The 20,199-nt window shown below is 44.1% G+C and overlaps 1 protein-coding gene across 1 annotated transcript in view; it reads right to left on the reverse strand.

Annotated features, from left to right (window-relative positions):
• Otoa (otoancorin) overlaps positions 1 to 20,199 on the reverse strand; it is a 67,530-nt gene that overhangs the window by 10,721 nt on the left and 36,610 nt on the right. Inside the window, exons 15-23 of the mRNA XM_040755223.1 lie at positions 19,293 to 19,351; positions 18,478 to 18,595; positions 17,596 to 17,669; positions 17,097 to 17,232; positions 16,134 to 16,324; positions 12,688 to 12,781; positions 9,653 to 9,782; positions 7,678 to 7,865; positions 3,878 to 4,033 (exon numbers count right to left, since the gene is read on the reverse strand). Of these exons, the coding sequence (XP_040611157.1) occupies positions 3,878 to 4,033; positions 7,678 to 7,865; positions 9,653 to 9,782; positions 12,688 to 12,781; positions 16,134 to 16,324; positions 17,097 to 17,232; positions 17,596 to 17,669; positions 18,478 to 18,595; positions 19,293 to 19,351 (1,146 nt within the window). The remainder of the gene's footprint in view (positions 1 to 3,877; positions 4,034 to 7,677; positions 7,866 to 9,652; positions 9,783 to 12,687; positions 12,782 to 16,133; positions 16,325 to 17,096; positions 17,233 to 17,595; positions 17,670 to 18,477; positions 18,596 to 19,292; positions 19,352 to 20,199) is intronic.

Consider the following 20,199-nt stretch of genomic DNA (forward strand, 5'->3'; position numbering starts at 1 on the left):
GTGTAATGATTCTAAGACAATTAATACCAAACTTGTAGGCAATATTAACCACTGAAAAATGAGGAGCTGCAAGATTTCAATCTCTCTGTTCATCCCTGTGGCTTCTATAATAGTTTTTTCCCCTTATATTAGGTTTTAAGCTGAACTATCTGCTAATGTAGTTCCTCCAGGTTTGACTATTAATCTAGAAACATGCATTTAAAGGTTTGATTGGAGGCTGAAGTTGAAGAACTGACTGCAAATGATATATGCAAATGTTACGTTTTCATATCCTTTTCAAACATATTGATATATCTCGCTGCCATCCATGGGAATTAAAACTGGCGCACGGGGAAAGGGATGCTCTGGCTTCTAAGTTGGATCTATTTTTCGGTTTCTTCCAGGCTGCAAATAAAATCATTTTAATATCAGGGATGGAATGTGGCACTTCCTGAACTAGTCAAAACCAGTTTTAGAGTCAGAGAACCGTGGGATTGCAGAATGTTAGTAGAAAGAACTTCAGTTTATTGGGTTTCATCCTTTTCATTCTGCAAACAAGAAAAGCAACTCGGAGAAAGGGAAGGGACTGTGGTACTGGTGACACGGGATACTGAGGAAATGATGAAAAGAATAAGGAAAGCAACTGCCGTTTGGATGTGAGATGCCCCCCCCCACACCCCATAGGTTCACCAGTTTGAACACTTGGTCCCCAGCTGTAGCACTGCGTGGGAAGGATGTGGAACCTACAGGAAGTGGAGCCTTGCTGCAGGAAGTGAGTCACTGGGAAGCGAGCCTTGAAGTTTATAGGCTGACTTGACTTCCTGGTCCCTTACTGCTTCCTGACTGTCCATTCAGTGTGGCCAGCTGGACTACCTCTACTGCAGCCATGCTTTCCTTGCCTGAAGCCACACCTTCCCCCACTAGAATGGAAGATGTCCCCCAAACTGTGAACCAGAATAAACCCTTTCTTCCTTCAATGGCTCCTTGTCAGGTATTTTGTCCTAACAGTGAGAAAGGTAACTAACTGATACAACAATTGTTTTACTGACCTTTATATATTATTGTTCAATATGTCTTATTTTTCAACTCATTTCATTCTCGTGGCCAGGATCTCCATATTAACCCTGTTCCAGGCAAGGCATGATGTTGGATTTGAAAGGTGTCACTCGGAATCATGGGACATCATTACAAAAACCTAGTGATCAAAGAGCCCATGCATTGGTTTCGCCTGCCCAACACCCATACCACTTAGCTTAATAACACCACTACCTTCCCTGTTTCCAGCTGTTCTGCATTGGCTTTATCTTGCTGCTGTTACAAATTACTACCAACCTGGTGGTAAAACGGGTGTGTTCACTTATAGTTCTGGAGGCTTTAAATCCTAAAATGAATCAGTAAGCTGTTTCATTTGAGGGCTTTAGAGAGAATGTATTTCCTAGCTTTTGCTAACTATTAGTTAGCTCATTCCTTAATTCATGACCACATATTCCATCTTCAAAACCATCAGCCTAGCTCCTCAAGATCCCTGTTTCCCTCTGCTTTCATTGTTGAATCATCTTCTATGGCTGTGGCATTGTGGCTCGCTCTTATAAGGTACCTTATGATCACGTTGGGCCCACCAGGACAATTTTACATCTCAGTACCTTTAAAAGCCTTTTTTATATGTATGGGTGCGTGCCTGAGCACATGTACATGCACCATATGTGTGCACGTACCCATGGATGCTAGAGGAAGACATCAGATCCCCTGGAATTGGAATAAGGGGCAGTTGTGAGCCATATATTGTGAATGCTGGGAAATGAACGTAGGTCCTCTGCAAAAGAAGCAAGTAGTCTTAACAATCAAACTATCTAACCAGCACCCATCTCAAGCTCTTTAAATGACTTACAGCTATAAAAGACCCTTACTGTAATGGGTTGTATTTACAGGTTCTAGGAACTTAAATGGAAGATCTTTGTGGAAGTGGTTTAATCTGTCTTCCATATACCCACCCCCCACTCTCAGATCACCAAGTAGTCATAGAGACAGGGCTCCACTCACTATAGCAGGCATAACCAACTACCATATTCTACCCCAGATAGGAGTGACTGCTCAAAGCTGAGCAACTCTATGAGTGGAGTTAATGATAGGACTTCCTAATATAATAAATGAAGCAGAGATCCATTTTGATGGGGCTGCTATTTACATAATGTATAAACCTAATGCTAAAACACCACTGAGAGATAGCTGACCAAGAATGAAATTTGGAGGCACTTATGACTAGATACCCCAAATGCCTCACCCAATCAAAACTAAAATTCTGGGATGGGCTTCTTTAACTCACAGGAAATTAATAATCAAACAGACTTTCAACTCATCATACACAACTAGAAAAATGAACAAAATATAGTAAGTAATAACATTAAAATATTGAGCAACCAGGGATCATATAAGGGTGACCATTGAAATGAGGTAAATAAATAAAGTAAGCCCTAAAATTATCCCCTAGAGTCACCTTCCACATCAGAAGGCAGGAGAGACTAGTGGATCCCAGTGGTCTAGCTTCACTGAAGACATAGATCCAAGGTCAGAAAGCAAACCTAGCAAGCTACTTTCCCCACTAGTTCAAATCTCAGCACTTACCAAGTAGTAATCCACGTCTGCTGACCTCTAGAAGATGAGAGCATCTTAGCATTTCATTTATTCAATACATATTTATTATGTGATGAAACATGCATGTATAACCATATATTTTTAAAGAAAAAATATGTGCTAGTCATCTTTTATGGATACAATTTCTGTACCCAGGATCTGGCCTAAACAAGTATAAATATCACAGATAGTCTCCAGAGAAATGAAATCGAACTCTTAGAATGTTTTCTTACCATAAGAGCAGCCTCAAAGAACTGACAATCTGGGTTTTTCTATAAGTAATTATATAAAAAGATGAGAGAGAATCCCGAGTTCAGGAAGGCCAAAACACCTCTCATTTCAGGGGCAAAGGAAGAGGAGGAAACTGTACAGAGAGAGTTCTGGAAATCAGCAAAGATGTCTCCTTGAGTACTGAGCCCTGATTCCCATGTATCAGGATATCAGGAATGAAACCTCACAGAGGACAAAAGGCAGCAGAAGGTGGTGGGCTGAGTAGATCTTAAAGTTCATGTGGAGCTAGAAAGAACTTTTTCTCCTGCCAGCAGAGTGGAGAGACCTTGGTATCCATGAAAAAAAGGCAGATCCCTTCGAAGAATCCTGTCTCAATGAAGGAAGTACACTAACCACAGAATAAAGATCACTTTGCCCCAGGAAAGTTCAAAAGAACGCAACAAAAAGATAAAAATTACTTGCAAACACTTATATAGATCAGAGCAAAGTCTGGTATTTTTAAGGAACTACAATTAAATCAAACTCTTAACAGTGTGAAATTTGTTAATACCCATCAATCGGTCCAAATTACTAAATGCCATTATTTCCCTGACTTTGGCTCAGATCAAGTGAAAAATTACTAGGCTTTCAAATACACATAACCCTTAATTAGGAGAAAAATCAGTCCATAAATTCCAACTGAGAATAGCTAGAAAGATAGCTCAGTGGCTGGGAACATGTGCTGCTCCTCCGGTCCAGAGTTCAATCCCCATCACACACATTGGGTAGTTCATAACCCCCTGTAATTCCAGCTTCAGGGGAACTGATTACCTCTTCTGCCCTCCAACAGTACCTTCATACACATCACACACACACAATTTTAACAATAAAAATAAATCTCTTTGAAAAAGAAAGAAACATACTGAAAAACGATGATGGTGATGAAAGTAATAGCAAGGACATGAAAGAAGCTACTATAAATCTATTCAGGAATATAAAAAAAGTCAAACATAAGCAATAAAGGGAATGAGAATCTTTAAAAGACCTAGGAGCCCACCTGTCCTGGAGTCCATTCTGTCTGCTGTCCCAGGGATGATACAGTGTCTATGGAGCTGAGGTCCAGCTGCTCCAGCTCACTCTCATTGAGAGCCAAAGCAATGTGCCCCAGGGAGACGATGTGGTGTTGTTTCCAATGGGAGGGCATGTCCCAAGCCTTCGGGCAGGAGAAAAACAGACCAGACCAAATAGTAATAGAAAATGGCTCCACCCTCAGAAATGGAATTCCTGACCTTTATAAAGGAGATCTTGAGAGCTGCCTGCCCAATTCTTTGGTATTAGGGCAAGATGCTGTAGGAAATGATCACCTAAGAGAAATTCACCCTCACTAAACATTGAATCTGTCAGTGCCTTGGTCATGGACTTCTTAGCAACCAGAACTACAAAGAATAAACTCTGTTGTTTATAAGTTAACCAATATAAGGTATTTTATAACAGTCCAAAGAAAGGCAGTATTAGAAACAGACAGAATGAATCACATGCAGGCACACACACACACAGAGAGAGAGAGAGACAGAGAGACAGAGAGACAGAGAGAGACAGAGAGAGAGACAGAGAGAGAGAGAGAGAGAGAGAGAGAGAGAGAGAGAGAGAGAGAGAGAGAGAGAGAGAGAGAGAGAGAGTTCTTTTGTACCAGTTCATGCCAAAAGCCTTCCAGAGGTTGATAGTCTTTCACTGGGGAGTTTTACTTCTGGGAATTTAGTCTTAAGAAAATTATGAGACCAGGGCTCAAGGCCACATGTTTAAACATGTATAAAGGTTTAGACAGGGTTTGAACATGAAGCATTCCCCCCACAATCCCATGTGTTGAGGGCTTGGTTTCCAGCTGGTGTACTCCAAAGAGGTGGATGGACCATGGGGGCATTAACCCCATTGAGAGATTAATCCATTGATGAGTTCATACCCAAATGGACTATTAAAATGTGAGGACTAACTGGAAGAAGAAAGTCATATGGACACAAGCGTTTGAAGGACACTGGAAAGCCTCTGTCTGTCATCATCACTCCCCTCCCCTGATTGCCACAAGGTAGCACCTTTGCTTCATCATGCTCTCTCTACCATGATGTTCTGTTTTACCTTGGATCCAAACCAAGAGCCAGCTGACCATGGACTGAAGCCCCTGAAACCTGGAGCCCAAATGAGCCTTTCCTCCTTCTAAGTTGTCTTTACTTGGGTGCTTTGTCACAACAATGAAAAGCTGGCTGGCTTGAGGCACTTATAAAAAAATTCAAAGAGCCCAAAGCTTAATGACTAGCTAAATAAAGACCAGTCACAAAACACTCATGTATATTTATCTTTCTGATATAGAAAAAACACATTGCTTGCAGAAAACAAGTTACTGAATAATGAGTGTGATATCTATCATTTTTGTAACAGATATATGCGAACCAAGCTATCTTGTATCTGCATGTTCTGAAAGCTGCAGACACAACAACCCATACATTAAAAATATTCTTTTAAAACTTCCGTCGGGTCTGTAACTAGGGTTCAGTGGTGGAGTGCTTGCCTTGTGTGTGCAAAGCCCTGGCTTCTAAACCCAGCACCACCAAAAACACTGCAAGCAGACTGAATGTTTGTCCTGCTGCAACCAATGACTTAGGGGACACCCTAAGCAATTCCAACAACTACCTAAATGGAATTTACAGTGTACTGTGTAGGGCAGGCTCTTTGCAAATATCACACCATTTTACATGAGGGACTTGAGCATCCATGGATTTTAGTACCAGTGGAGGGCCTGTAATCAGCTTTCTATAGGAACTAAGAGTGACCACACGTAGTACACATATGAAATCTATATATTTTCTAGCCATATATACAAATATGTGACACTTCAAATCTGATCCCACAATATCAACGATGCCTGGTAAAACGTTATCACCTACTTTGTTCATCATTGCTTTCTGACTTTGCTTGTGTATCTGTGTGCCCTGTGTCCATATGTCCAAGTGCAGTGAGTGAGCAGGTTCATGGGTGTGCAAGGGCAAGTGAAGGCCAGAGGTCAACCTCAGACGTCTTTCTTCAGCTGCCATCAATCTTAAATAGTACGTAAGTTAAACATTCCACAGGGTCTCCCATCCTTGCCTGAAGCTCACCATGTAAGCTGGTTGGTCATTGACCCCCAGAGATCCCCCTGCCTCACTTCCCTAATTCTGGGACTACAAACATGCCTGGCTATTTCCCATGAGTCCTGGGGATTGAACTCAGGCCCTCATGCTTGCATTGAAGCACACTGTCAACAGGACCATCTCTTCAGACATTTTTTCTGACCTTTATACTATAAGCTTGGGTTGTCTGCACAAAAATCAGAAATATGAATATAATTTTTCTTATGCTCAGATCCTGGGCTCACCCAAAAACCACCATGGAGTTCGCACTCATATGCAAAAGCAAACAGCCTTTATTCAAGCTTGTCCAACACAGCAGTTGAGAACAGAGAGCGCCCAGCCCAGGTGGGGTAGGGTTTTTGTCATAGTAAGGGTTGTCAGTGAGGGGATTTTCACGATTCAAGATGCTGATTGGCTGATGTTTGTCTAGGGATGTCTTGGTGAAAGGAGATGGGTGTGTGCTTAGACTAATGAACATCATGTGATCCTATCTACAGTGGTTGGAACTTTAGGAATTTCCTTTGGAATGTTAGGTACTTTTCCCTTGGATGGTCCATTCATGGGTGGTACCCAGGTGGTCCCAACTGTGGTCTCTCTTGGAGTCAGGTGTTGTCCCAGGGTAAACTGAAACTTCAGCCTATTTTCTGGTTGGTCTCCACTAAGCCTTGGCATGGCAGCAGTGCAGCCAAGCAGCAAATATGTACCAAGCTGCCCTCGGCCCAACAATTTTAACAACTTCTTTATCCCATGAGAGTAACTGGGCTATTCTATGATCCCAATAGCTATAATGTTCTTGGAACTTTTGAGTGTGTATGCGTTGTGCATGTGTGTGTGTTCACATATGTGTGGGTACCTGTATGTGGAGGGTGAATGTGAGTGTGCATACATGTGCCTATGGAGCTCAGAGGTTGGAATCAGGGGTCTTCCTCGATCTCTCGCCACTGATTAGAGAGAAGCAGAATCTCTCTCTTGAACCTGAACTCACTGGAGTGACTTCTTGAGCTAAGCCAGCTTGCTCAAGGCATGACCCTGTCTCTGCCTCCCAAGGGCTGGGATTACAGTGGTCCTACATGCCACCTGCTTTTACTTGAGTGCTAGGATTCCAAATTCCAGTCCCCACACGTTCAAGGAACGTGACTTACCTACTGATCCATATTCCCAACTATTCAAAGGGAATTGTTTTTGTTTCTCTGAAACTGGGTTTCTCTGTATAGCCCTGACTGTCCAGCAACTCACTATGTAGACAGACTGGCCTCAAACAGATCTGCCTGCCTCTGCCTCCCAGTGCTGGGATTAACTTTTTAAAATGACAATAACAAACTACTTCCAATCCCTTTCACCCCCATTCCTGCTTTCAGATGAATCTGCAGCAGCTGGGAGGTCAGCTGCAGACAGCTGTTGGGGTTCTCCAAAAGGAAGAAACATAGGCATTGTTCTTGCAAGCATTTTAGGTCAGAATATGTACAGAACTTGATTGGCTGAGGCACAAATCATCTCTGTCCTAGGGCAGAGGTACTACCGCTTTGCCCATTTCTCAGATGAGGAAATCATGGCCACACCACTAAGAAGAGGCAACAAAATGTCAACAAAATGATATAGGTGCGGGGCCTCAAGGGTCCGCAAGCAGGAAGGATGGGGCTGCACACTGGTGCTTGCTTGTTTTTCTGCTGATGCTTCCGCCCTGAGGCGGGCTTACCTGGACTGCCTTCTCTTTCAGGGCCATCAGCTGAGGCAGGCTGAAACCCTTCACGGCCCCTAGCAGCTCCACATTCCTGATAAAAGTGTCCTCCTCCATGCAGAGAAGGACCTCAGGGTCCCAGCAGGCATTGGCTTCAGCCAACTTGAAGATGGCATCTGAAGAGGGAGCCACAACTCCATGGCAACCTGAGGAATGTGTGCAATGTGGGGAGGTAACACAGGAAAGAGAATTGTGGGAAATGTTAGTTGCTTTCTTACACAGTCATCTTCACTGGCTGGACTCCTTCACAAGAGGCCGGGTGGTGTAAGTGCTGACTGCAGGGAACCAAGGGCTCCTGCCTCTGCCTCTGCATTTCGTGGTAATGACCTGGTCGTGCCCATCCACCATGAGGCGTCACTGTATTGCAGCTGAGCAGGTAGTATATGCCTATGATCTTAGCCGTAGGAAACACAGAGTTGGAAGCATCTCCGGGGCTTACTGACTACCTGACCTTGCCAAACCTGGGAGCTCCAGGGTCACTGAGAGCACCTGGGCTGCTGATACTCTTCCCTGGTGAGACCTAAACAAACCTTCCTTATGGGGTTCCATGGCAAAGCATTGTACAGTCTCAGCCAAGTCCAACCTGGGATAGCAAAGAGTTTATTAGGCTTGCTTACAGAGTATGGGCGAAAGATTTCTTCCCAGAGCATGGGTGACCATAAAGCAACCCCGAAACAATGAAGTCTCACTCTGAATAAGCACGTGAGCAACAACTGCCAACCATCACTGTCCCCATTACTATCGCTACCAGTTCTGATTAACTCTGATCTCCTCATGCCAGGTACAAGTCTGTGTTTACCTGGTACTTGGTAAAGAGTATAAGAATGGTGACACCTGGTAACCCTGGTACTCAAGAGGCTGAGGCAGGAGGATTGAAAGTTCAAGCCCAGCCTGGTCTCAAAAGCAGAAAGCAGAGGAAGAAATACTCCTCATAATTTCCACAATGCCAAGCCCTTTGGAGCCTGGGAGGTTTAAACTCATGAGCCTTCCCAGTGACCCACTTGGAGTCTATAATTCATATTACCCCACTTGAGAGGGTGAAACCTGAAGCACAGTTAGGCATGGTGGCTCTCACACATAACCCCAGCACTAGAGAGGCTGATGGGGCAGGGACAGGAATTGGAGGCTGCCTGGATTACACAGTGAGCTACAAGCCACTGGGCTACAGAGAAAAACCCTGTCTATTGAGAGAGAAAGGGATGGGAAACTTGAGACACTGAGTCATAAGAGCTTAAAGAAAGTCAGTAAGTGACAAACTCAGAACTCAAACCCTACCAACCTGTACCATTCAGCTGCTGAGCTATGTTGTTCCTTTAAGATAAGCCAAATCGAGACTGTGGAGATGGCTCAGCAATTAAGAGCGCTAACTCTTTCGGAGAACCTGGGTTCAATTCTCAGCACCCATGTAGCAACTTACAACCATGTGTGACCAAGTTCCACGGGATCCAGCATCCTCTTCTGCTCACTGAAGGTACTACACGTATGTGGTACATGCATGCATGCAGGCAAAACTCCCCATACACATGAAATAAAAATAAATAAGTCTTTTTTATAAAACATTAGCTAAGCCGGGCGGTGGTGGCGCACGCCTTTAATCCCAGCACTCGGGAGGCAGAGGCAGGCGGATCTCTGTGAGTTCGAGGCCGGGCTGGACCGATAGCCTCTGAAACAATACAGAGAAACCCTGTCTCGTAAAAACCAAAAAAAAAAAAAAAACCAAACAAACAAACAAAAAACATTAGCTAAGCCTAATGAAATGCTTGTTACATGTTCACTCGTCAAACCTTCAAGCAGAGCTGCCATTCTTTGGCCTGTGAGTTTTGCCATTCCACTGCTGTACAAATATTTCATTTAGTTGCCTGAGGACACTCTGTTATGTCACAGAAAACAATGCCACCATCGATGCAGGGTCAGGCACCTTAGAAACACTCACCAAAGGTGGGGTCAAAGCTGGGACTCTCATTACTGCTGTTCCAAACAGACTCAAAGACAGCCCAGAGGAATTCTTTGGGGGGCAGCACCCCAACCATCTTGGAAGCTGTTTGCTGCAGGATATCAGGAAACTGTAGTTAAAAGGAAAAAAATGTGAGGTGCATTTAAATCAGAGTTTAAAATGTAACACTACTTAATGTCTCAAGGTGTTTTTTTTAATGCTTGTTGTATAAATTTAATCCCTCACCCAACTAATGTCATCTCTAATAGTGAATCCTACCAAAATGATACTTGACTTCCACAGCAATACAATAAATACTACATAACAGACATCCATCACTTTCCATCCATCAGACTGCCAAAAATAAAGTGACAATAGTTAATGGTAGGCTAGATGTAAAAGGTTGTACACATGTGAGTTTTTCCAGGACTGTGGTTTGCCATCACCAAGCAATCTGATATATTTACAAAAGATGTAAGTCTGATACTACTTTAATTTTTAGCTATTTATTATTTTTAAAAGGGGGCAACACTGGGAGTTGGCAAAAGGGCCTGGTGGTTAAGAGGACTTTCTGCTCTTGCCAAAGACCCAGGTTTTATTCCCAGCACCCACATCATTGCTCACAATCATGGTACTGGTAAAAACCCCAGTTCCAGGGGACCCAAACCTTCTTCTGACCTCCTCAAGCTCCAGGTATGCCAGTGTGACATATACCTAAATTCAGAGAAAATACTCATAGGCAGAGGAGGGTTACATATAAATTCTAGGTACAGGCTAACAATGAGGAAGCTTCAGTGACCCCGGAGAAGGTATCAATTCTCACTTGGAAATAATCAACTTTGTTGAGATTTGAGGTATTGTTGGGAATGCATCAGGCATTCTTACAAGGCCCTGCCTCACTGTTACCTAGCCCTCAAATTGGAAGTTTGTTCAATGAGGAAACCACCTAAGTATGCATGTCTCCTTTGCTTCCCTGTTCCTCATAACTGTATCAACAGTATTTTTACTTTTTAAACGTTTTCTTTCTTTCTTTCTTTCTTTCTTTCTTTCTTTCTTTCTTTGGGTGATGCAGTGGCATGGCACATGTGTGGGGGTCAGAAGACAACTTTGGGGAGTCAGTTCTTTCCTTCCACCATGTAGGTCTTCGGGCTTAAGCTCAGGTTTTCAGTTTTTCGCCAACGTCCCTTGTAGTTATAATTCTTTTAATGCAAAGTGAATAGCCAAATGCTTTGATTTCTCATTTTCTAGTTTTACTAGGGATGTATATGCACACATGGCGGAGAATTCTGAAAGGAAGCTGAGGGATCTGGGAGTGGAGACTGCCTCTAATGGGGGCAGGGGCTTGCTTTTCATCCAAGAGCCTCTGGGACATTCAGGATCTGTTTAACCAGAAGTATGTATATCTTGCTTTATTTTTAAAAGCATAGAGAATAATCCAACAAAGCACCCACATGCCCACACCGCCTGCAGCTTCAGAAATAAAACATCACAGACATAAGTGACAGCCTCGTCCCTCACCCTCCCACCTTGCTCCTTCCTAGAATTTGGCAGAAGCCATTCTCATGTACACTGCTAAACCATTCTTGTTTTGCACATGCTCAAAATTAATTTACCTAATATTTATTCATGTTCTGAGTATCCTACCACCATAATCATTTGCAGCGCAGGGATTTTTATAACTCCATGCTGTTTCTGAGGTTTTACCATGTTGATAGAAGGCTTTTACAACCTCACAAGTGATTTTTTAAAAGATCAGATCTGCATATAACACTTGCATATCTAATGCTTATGATTACATGTTTGGACACCAAAAAGATGTTTATTCTATGACTGGACATATGTGCTATAAGTATGTGGCACTGAGTGGCAGGCCCTATGATCAGGTCCCACCAAGCAAGCTTCTGTGTGCAAGCATGGGTGTGAGAATATAGGTGTGGTCTCCCCTAGAACTGACTACTGTTGTCCACCTCCACCAAAGGAGATTTGCCTGTGTTGGTGGTGTGCCACTGTACAGCGAAAGCCCTCAAGAGAGTGAGATGTTCTAATATGTGAGCCCTGCACTGTGAAGAGAGCCACGAACAGTCCCAGAAGCCAACTTAGGGTGCAGACAGAGAAACAACCCCGTACTGTTTGATGCCAGTGAAACCATATGGCTCTGAGGTCACTGGGGTAATTAACCATGACTGTCCCCTTTACTAGGCTAAGAATAGTCTAGATTATCCACGCTCACCTTTGTGGGACTGTAAGGTTCCAGAGGTGATTGGATCATGGGGACTTGGCCTAATCAACAGGTCACTCACTTGATGGGTTTGTATAGTAACAGTATTATTGGGAGGTGGTGAAAAGGTAGGAAGCAGAATCTAGTTGAAGGAAGTAAGTCACTAAGGGCATGTCATGGCTTCTTCTCATGTTTCTTTTACCCTGCTTTCTGTGTGCCAGGCATGAAGAGCAGCCTTCATCAAACACTCCTGCTACTGTGATGTTCTGCCCACGCACACAGGGCCAACTGACCAACCCTCCAAAACCACAAGTCCAAGTAACGCTTTCCTTTTATGTTGGTCTTCTATGTATATTGTTCACAGCTACAGAGGCACATTGCAGAGGATAGCAGACAGATTCATGCTTGTTTTGTATGCTGCTTGACTTCAACTTTCTTACTTCACATCTAAAGTCTGCACAATAAAGAGCCAGTGCTTTATTATACGTGTGTGCATCTAACTATACCCCTCTGGGTATATGGCCTAGATGGACATATGTATAAGGTGTTCACAGATAGGGAGTGCTGGATGACTGACGGCAGCTGTACTGACCACATCTGTAAAAGGACAGTCTAGATTTCATCTAGCTCCAAACTCAGCTACTTTCCTAGAGCCTTGGATAATTCGTGATGATGCCAGAAATGTCTGACTCTTTGAGACTTGGTAGGAGTTTAGAGAACCACAGACTCCGTCAGCAAACCTGATAGGTTATAACCAGCCACACTTTCTCTCCCTTTTAGATTTCTTCAGCCTTCTTCATATACTGCACAGTGGTACCTTCATGGCAATCGTGCGTAATTCATCTCCTGAGAAAAATGATAAGAAAGGTGCCAAGTCCTTCGTTGTCTCCACTGTCCAGTTCTGAGGTGGTCTAGGAAGAGACACAAGAAGCAAAGTGAAAACGCATGCCATGGTGGCTATCTGACGCCCTTGCATCCCACCGTCCTTCAAACCTAGAAAGGCTGTCCATCAAGTCTTCTCACTTCTCTGACCAACCAACAAACAAACAAAAAATAGGCATTTGGTAAGACTGACCAATCAGAACCATCCTGGGGCTTTTGCTGGAACTACCAAGAGACTCTTTCTTTTCTCTGGTGTCTCTCCCATGAAAGGCAATACTAGAGGTAAATCCTGTCATCACATGGAGAAAATGAGGGCCATACCAAGGCCTGCTGTTGTAAGAGTCACTGTCATCTCCAGCCCCCTTAGACGGAAGCTGCTGCATACTCAGCACACTGTCACTCATGTCTGTCCCCATTCCACAGATGCAAATACTAGAACTAAAGAAAGATTAAGCAACTTTTCCCACACCACACAATCAGAAAACAATAGAAACAAACATTTCAGGGAGAGTCGCTTATACTTTAGATAATAGCAAAATGCCTGTGACAGATGACTACTGTCAAACTATTTGTTCCCAAAACTCAGTAACTAACTGAGACAGGAGGTTATTAGCTTAAAATCAGCCTGGGCTACATAGTGAGTTAGTTCCAGGCCTGTCTCAACAACAACAACAACAACAAACTGAAACCAAAGAAAAAAGGTGCTAAGGAGAAGGATCAGATGTTAAGAGCACTTTCTGCTCTTGAGAAGGACAGGAGTTTGGATCCCAGCACACACATCAGCTGTTCACAATCACCTTTGTAACTCCAGCTCCCAGGGATCCAACATCCTCTTCTGGAATCCATGGGGCACCTACACTCATACACACACACACACACACACACACACACACACACACACACACACACCTAAAAATAAAAATAAATCTTTTTTTACACCCTGTCATCTCAGCACTGATTGATAGCACAGTACTGTGGAAATGTCTGGTCCACAACAGGAAATTCTACATAGGAAACAGCAGTTCTGCTATGCTATAAGGAGCTCACATCCACCTGGATCCAGACTGCTTTTTCATCATCATCATCATCAATATCAATGTTTTTTCACTTTTATTACACTCATTTATTTACTGGGGGCATGGGCCACAGTAGGCATGTGGAGATCAGAGGACAATTTGAAGGAGTCAATTCCTTCTGTCCACCAAAGTATCCCAGGAACTCGCATTCAGATCTTCAGCTTTAGTGCCAAGCACCTTTATTTACTCCATGAGCCGTCTCACCAGCCTATCATCTGTATGTTAGCAACAACAGGAAATAATGTAGAGAAACAGAAATTCTCACTCACTGATGCTGAGTGCGAGATGGGGAAGCCTCTGTGAAAGACATTTTGATGATTTGCTGCACAACAAAATACATCCTTAGCTTATGACCCAGCAACTGCACACTTCTGCATTTACACAAGAAGTTTGAAAACTTATGTCCCTAAAATATCTGCATGCAAATGCTTATAGCAGTTTTAATTATAATGGCCAAAACTTGGAAGGCATGGAGACGCTCTCCAGTTGGTGAATGGACAAACCATTCCAGATACCTCCAGACAGTGGGGTATTATTCAGGGCTAATAAGATGAACTATCAAACCATGAAAATACAGGAAGAAAACTTAAATGAATATTATTAGGTGAAAGGAAGCTATTTAAAATGGCTGAATACTACATGTTCCCACTACATGACCATCAAAAAAAAAAAGCTATAAGTGGTAACCAGAGACATGGAAATGGGGCATTGACTAGGCAGAGCAGAGGCCAGTAGGACAGAAAAATATTAAACGTGCCTTTTTGGTATTTTGTAATTTTTACATTTTGGGGGAGTGCAGGCCATGGTACATGTGTGAGATCTTAAGACAGCTTACAGGAATCCATTATCTCCCTTCACCATGTGGGTTCCAGGGACTGAATTCAGGTCATCTGACTACAGGGTTTCTCTGTGTGGTCCTTGCTTTTCTGGAACTCATTCTGTATGCCAGGTTGGGCTCGGACTCAGAGACCTGCCTGCCTCTGTCTGCCAAGTGCTGGGATTAATGGCATGTGCCACCACCACCCTACTCAATATGATATTTTAATGAGGAATATAATATCACACATTTGCCCAAACCTAATGAATATATACTAAGAGTGGGACCTCATGTAAACACTGGACCTTGGGTACTAATGTCAACAATAATATTGATTTGATTAGGATAGATACACAGTGCATGGATTAGGGTAGATACACAGCTCTGGTAGGGAATGGTGTGATTTAGAAGCTATGAATGAGGAGCTGGTGAGCAGAGGGGTCTCTACCTTCCTCTCAATTTGTCTATGAACCAAAAACTACTCTTGCCAGGTATAGTGATACATGCCTATAATCCTGGCACTCAAGAGGTAGACACAGGGTGATCAATTCAAGACTAGCTTGGACTCCATAACTCAAGTCCATCTGGAACTACATAGAAAAAGCCTGTCTCAAAATAACAAGGACTGGGGGTGTAGCCCAATGGCAGAGCACTTGCCTAACATGAACAAATCACTAGATTCTATCCCCAGCATTCAGAAAGAAACTTCCAAAATAGCGTAATACCAATATCTGACATTTAATGTGTCATATCTTGTGATTATGTGTACATGTGTGAGTGTGCCTGTGCATACATGTGCACATGTGTGTGAAGACCAGAGGACAAACTTGGGTGTTAGTTTTCAGAAGGTAGCGACCTCTTGCCTTTTTGAGACAGGGTCTCTCACAGGCCTGCAACTCAACTAGTAAGCTAGGTGGGGTAGCCAGTGAGTCCCATTTCTCCAGGTCTGGGATTACAGGTATATGTCACCACATCTGGCTTGTTTTGTTTTGTTTTTGTTTATTCCAGAGAGGGTTCTCTGCATAGCTTTGGAAAATGTTCTGGAGTTCTCACTTTGTAAACCAGCTGGCCTCAAACTCACAGAGATCCACCTGCCTCTGCCCCCCAAGGGCTGAGATTAAAGATGTGCGCCACTACTACACAGTTCACACCTGACTTTTTTACATATTTCCTGGAGATTGGACTCAGGTGTCATGCTTGGGCAGCAAGCACTTTACCAATGAACCATCTCTTTAGCCCCAAAAGTGCCATCTATTCAACTCTCCCCTCTCCAAACACCAAGATGAGTTGATGATGACCACATGAGGCCTGCTGCCAGCTACAACTATTCCCTCTTGGCAGGAAATCTGAAACCCAAAGGAGAAAGGGTCACATATCCAGAGTCAGTGACAGTTCTCATCCTAGCCTGGCAGTCTCTGCGGAAGCAGCCAAGCCAGGCCACTCGCACCCAGCCTGCCACAACCCCTCAGCCCAGCAGGCCCTCCTTACCCCCACTGCTCCAGAAGCCTGAACCTCACGGCAGCCTTCTGCTCAGAGCTGAGAGCTGTGCAGCCTCTGAGGCCATGCAGAGCGGCAGCCCAGGCTCTGGGTGAGATCCCTCTCTCGATGAAGGTGGCTGGCAAATGGCACAGGAGGTTTCCCACAACGTCCACAGTGTACTCATCCGCAATGACACCATCCTGAAACCAACAAGGATAGCTGATGGGAGACAGCTGAGGTCAAGCTCATGAGTTGTTGAGGACATTCCCAATCCCCAAACCCCACAAAGCTTTCTGGATCAGAATCGTCTACTTTGCCACAGACCAGCAAAGATGGTACTGAGTCTGGTCCCACCACCCAGGGAAGCAAGCCTCAGGTTCCTTGAGAATTCCCAGTTCAGCACGTTCTTGGCACTCAGTAAATGGAGGCTGTCACCATTGTTACTGTTCTAGGGATACTGTGTATTTGATAACCAAGAACAGGATACACTCCTCAGTGGTAGAGCACTCCGCCCAGGATTCACAAAGCCCTGGGCTCCAGCAGCAGCAGCATAAGATGGTCATCTTGGTATGACAGAGGAAGCGGCACCTGAGCCCCCAGAGCTCTGTCTCAAAATGGCAAACACAGCATGTGTGTATGTTTGCTGTGGGCCAGGGACTATGCTAAGTGTTACAGGCCATAGTCCCTTCTGTCATCATAGGACCTGTAAGTGCCAACCATTCATACTCTGTAAAGCTAAAGAGACTTCCTGGTTCCCAAATATTCTGGCTGGGGCCCTGACATTCAGCAGTGCATTGCCCACTTTATGCCCACAAGAGCCGCAGAATGAGGTACTTTTGCACCCTCCTTACACATGTGGATGCTGACATGGAGGAGGAGGAGGGCTTGCTAAAGCCACAGAACTTAAGATGGCCACATACACAGCAAAGGGACAGGGCCCTAGGGAAAGTGTCTCCCAAGATGTTCTCTTACCAGACACTGTTGCACCTTCCTGATGACCAAACTCCTTTTATGGGAATCTAAAACCAAGGTGTCCAAGTGCCTCTTACCCAGGCTGATCAGAAAACGCACACAGTGAGAGGTACGAACTGAAGTCAGAAAGCGGGACCTATAGAGAGAGACCAGAGGATGAAGGAAAGCAGTGTCTGTTCTGCACTGTCCCCTGAGACCAGAGGCAACAACAGCACCAGATACCACCCCAAGGATGCCCTGTAAGCAAGAGCACTCCCACAATGTGCCTTGTGTCTGAAAGCAAGTCTCCTACCTATCACGCTCCAATTTAGAGTCTACATGGAACACTGTCTACTCAGAGCTCAGGAGTAATCCCAGACTCCCAGATCCTGAGATGTCTAAGGCATTCTCTACCCTGCCTATGGCTCCTTAAAAAAAAACCCAGGGGGAAAGAATAGCAGACTCTGGGAACCCTCCTCGTCTGGTGGATGGGTCAGAAAAGGTCCCAGTGCTCACTTACGGGAGGGTGGCCAAGAGGAATGGTGGCAAGGAGGACCTTGAAACTTCCCAGTATTTCCATGCCAAACAATTTACCTGCAAGGTAAACCCTGAGAACTTAGACAAGCAATAATGAAATCAAACACAGACAATGCCCCATAAGCATCCATTTATGTAACAGAGAGCCTCATGCGGTGTAGGTACCACTCCCTTGACCACTAATAGCTGAGGAAACTGTGACAATAATAAGATGAATATATTTAAGTATGAGAACAATTTCATTTATTATTACAAAAGAGTGATTTAGCATCTTAATGTCCTTCGACAGGTAGTCAAACATCTGGCATGTGACTAGAACAGAATATTATGCTACTGTTTTGATTTTTCACTTATATTTATTCATTTATATTTGTGACCAAGTATGCCACAGCATGCATTTGGAAGACAGAGGACAACTTTCAGAAGTCAGTTCTCTCCTTTCACCATGCGTGTCCCAGGGAGCTTGAACTCAGGCACCCAGGCTTGACAGCAAGCACCTTTACCTGCTAAGCCATCTTTTCATCCCTTATGCAATTATTTTGATTTAATAACACAAACTTATATAGAAAATAATGCTTGTACATGGAGAGAGAGGAAATTGTCATGAGTTCCTGTATTGTTATTTCACATGTATTGTAAGGGACACAGAGGTCTTTGTGCTCATAGATAAGAACTAAGGGAACCTACAAAGAGATCTGTTATCTGCCCAGAAAACTGGGAGAGGACATGTTTTCTTTATCTGTTCTAGCCAGTTCAATATCATATCTATATGATCCTATTATAAATATCTTTAGACACCACAGTCAATCCAGGCTCGGCCCTGGCATCAGGAGAGAGCTAGAAGCAGGAAAACATCCAGGGGTACCTGATTTGGTGAAAGCAGGGAGAAGTTGTTCTCAAAATACTGGAAGTGGGCCAAGAAGACATGGGCACTCATGGCATCGATGTGAGAGCACTGCACACCCTTCACCAGCTGTCCAGCACTGGAAAACAAAGCAAGAACCTCTAGAAAGGGGAAAAAAGGCTCCAAAGAAGGCATATTCCACCTAACATGGACTGAGCACTAAATAGCCCTAAAGCATGATTTCTAATGTCCTTGCAGGCTCTGAATTTCAGTATTTGGCCCCCAAAGTATTATTTTGGGAGATTCTAGAAACAGAAAATAGGGAAGAAATAGAAGTAGGTTACTAGAGCATGTCCTTGGGAACATGGCTACTTGTCTCCCTCTCTGTTTCCTGGCCCGCCATGATGTGGACTGCTGTGCTCCCCTCTGCCCTCCCAGCCATGATGGACTGAAGCCTTTGAAATTGTAAGCTAAGACAAAAATATTCCTCTTTTAAGTTTCCTTTTAAAAAAACTTTTCATTGCAGTGTGTGTGTGTGTGTGTGTGTGTTTGTGTGAGCGCGCGCGCGCACGCGCACACACTTGCATATATGACACATATGTAACGGTCAGAAGACAACTTTAAGGACTTTGCTCTCTTCTTCACCACATGATCATGTGGCTTGAATCCAGATCTTCAGGGTTAGCAGCAAGCGCCTTAATCCACTGAGCCATCTCACTGGCCCTCACTTGGTTTTTTGGTGTTTTCCCACAGCTCAGCAGGCCCTGCTCAGAAATCAGGCTTCCTTACAGAAGACTTCAAAGGACTATTCAGGCCAGGCTGTCACACTGCCCTACCTTAGGATCTCCTCGGGACTTTCTGTGGTCTTCTCCAGAAGCTCATACAGGAACAAGGCCTAAGATAAGAGAGGACAGACAGCAGTGGTGGGGCCCAGTACACGGAGGTCTGTGGGGGACACACACTGTGATCTCATCTTACAGAGGAGGAGCAGGCTGAACATGGAATGTGGCTAACCCAAGGTCCTCCAACCACCAAGTGGCTGAGCCAGAATTTGAAGTAATGCCAGGAGCAATCTCAGAGCACAACCTGCCACACTCTGGATGATTCTCCTTGCTCTAGAGCAGTGGTTCTCAACCCTTGTGTCGTAATCCCTTTGGAGTCGAATGATCCTTTCACAGGGGTCACCTAAGACCACCTGCATATCAGATATTTACATTACGGTTCATCAATGTAGCAAAACAGTTATCCAGTGCAACAAAAATAATTTTATGACTGGGGGGTGTCACTGCAGCATGAGGAACTGTGTTAAAGGGTCACAGCCTAAGGAAGGCTGAGTGAGGAACAGAAGCATACAGAGGCAGGGCTGGAGTCTTGCTACCTTAGATGTATGAGCCTGCTGCCCTGCGAAGGACTCTGTGTGGTCCCTCTTTGTGTGTCCATCTGTTAGACCTGAATTGGAACACCAACAATGATGCCACCAACATAAACCAGAAAGTAACATCAATAAAGGAGCTCAGGCCCACAGCACACACTCCCCTCAAGCTCTCCCAGATGAGCACTCTACAATGCTAGAGCATAGGCAGGGGAGTCATTTGTTTTAAGGAATGAAATTTTACAGAATACCTAACTTGCAGAAGCGATCAAGTGCGACATTTGTCTGTTTTATAGACTCTAAAACTTTGAGCGTAATTCCCCAAACGCAGTAAATTATGAGCAAGAGTTAGACAGAAGCTTCTGGTATGT

The sequence above is a fragment of the Mesocricetus auratus genome, unplaced genomic scaffold (assembly GCF_017639785.1).
Source record: "Mesocricetus auratus isolate SY011 unplaced genomic scaffold, BCM_Maur_2.0 Super-Scaffold_4256, whole genome shotgun sequence".
Taxonomy (NCBI): Eukaryota; Metazoa; Chordata; class Mammalia; order Rodentia; family Cricetidae; genus Mesocricetus; species Mesocricetus auratus.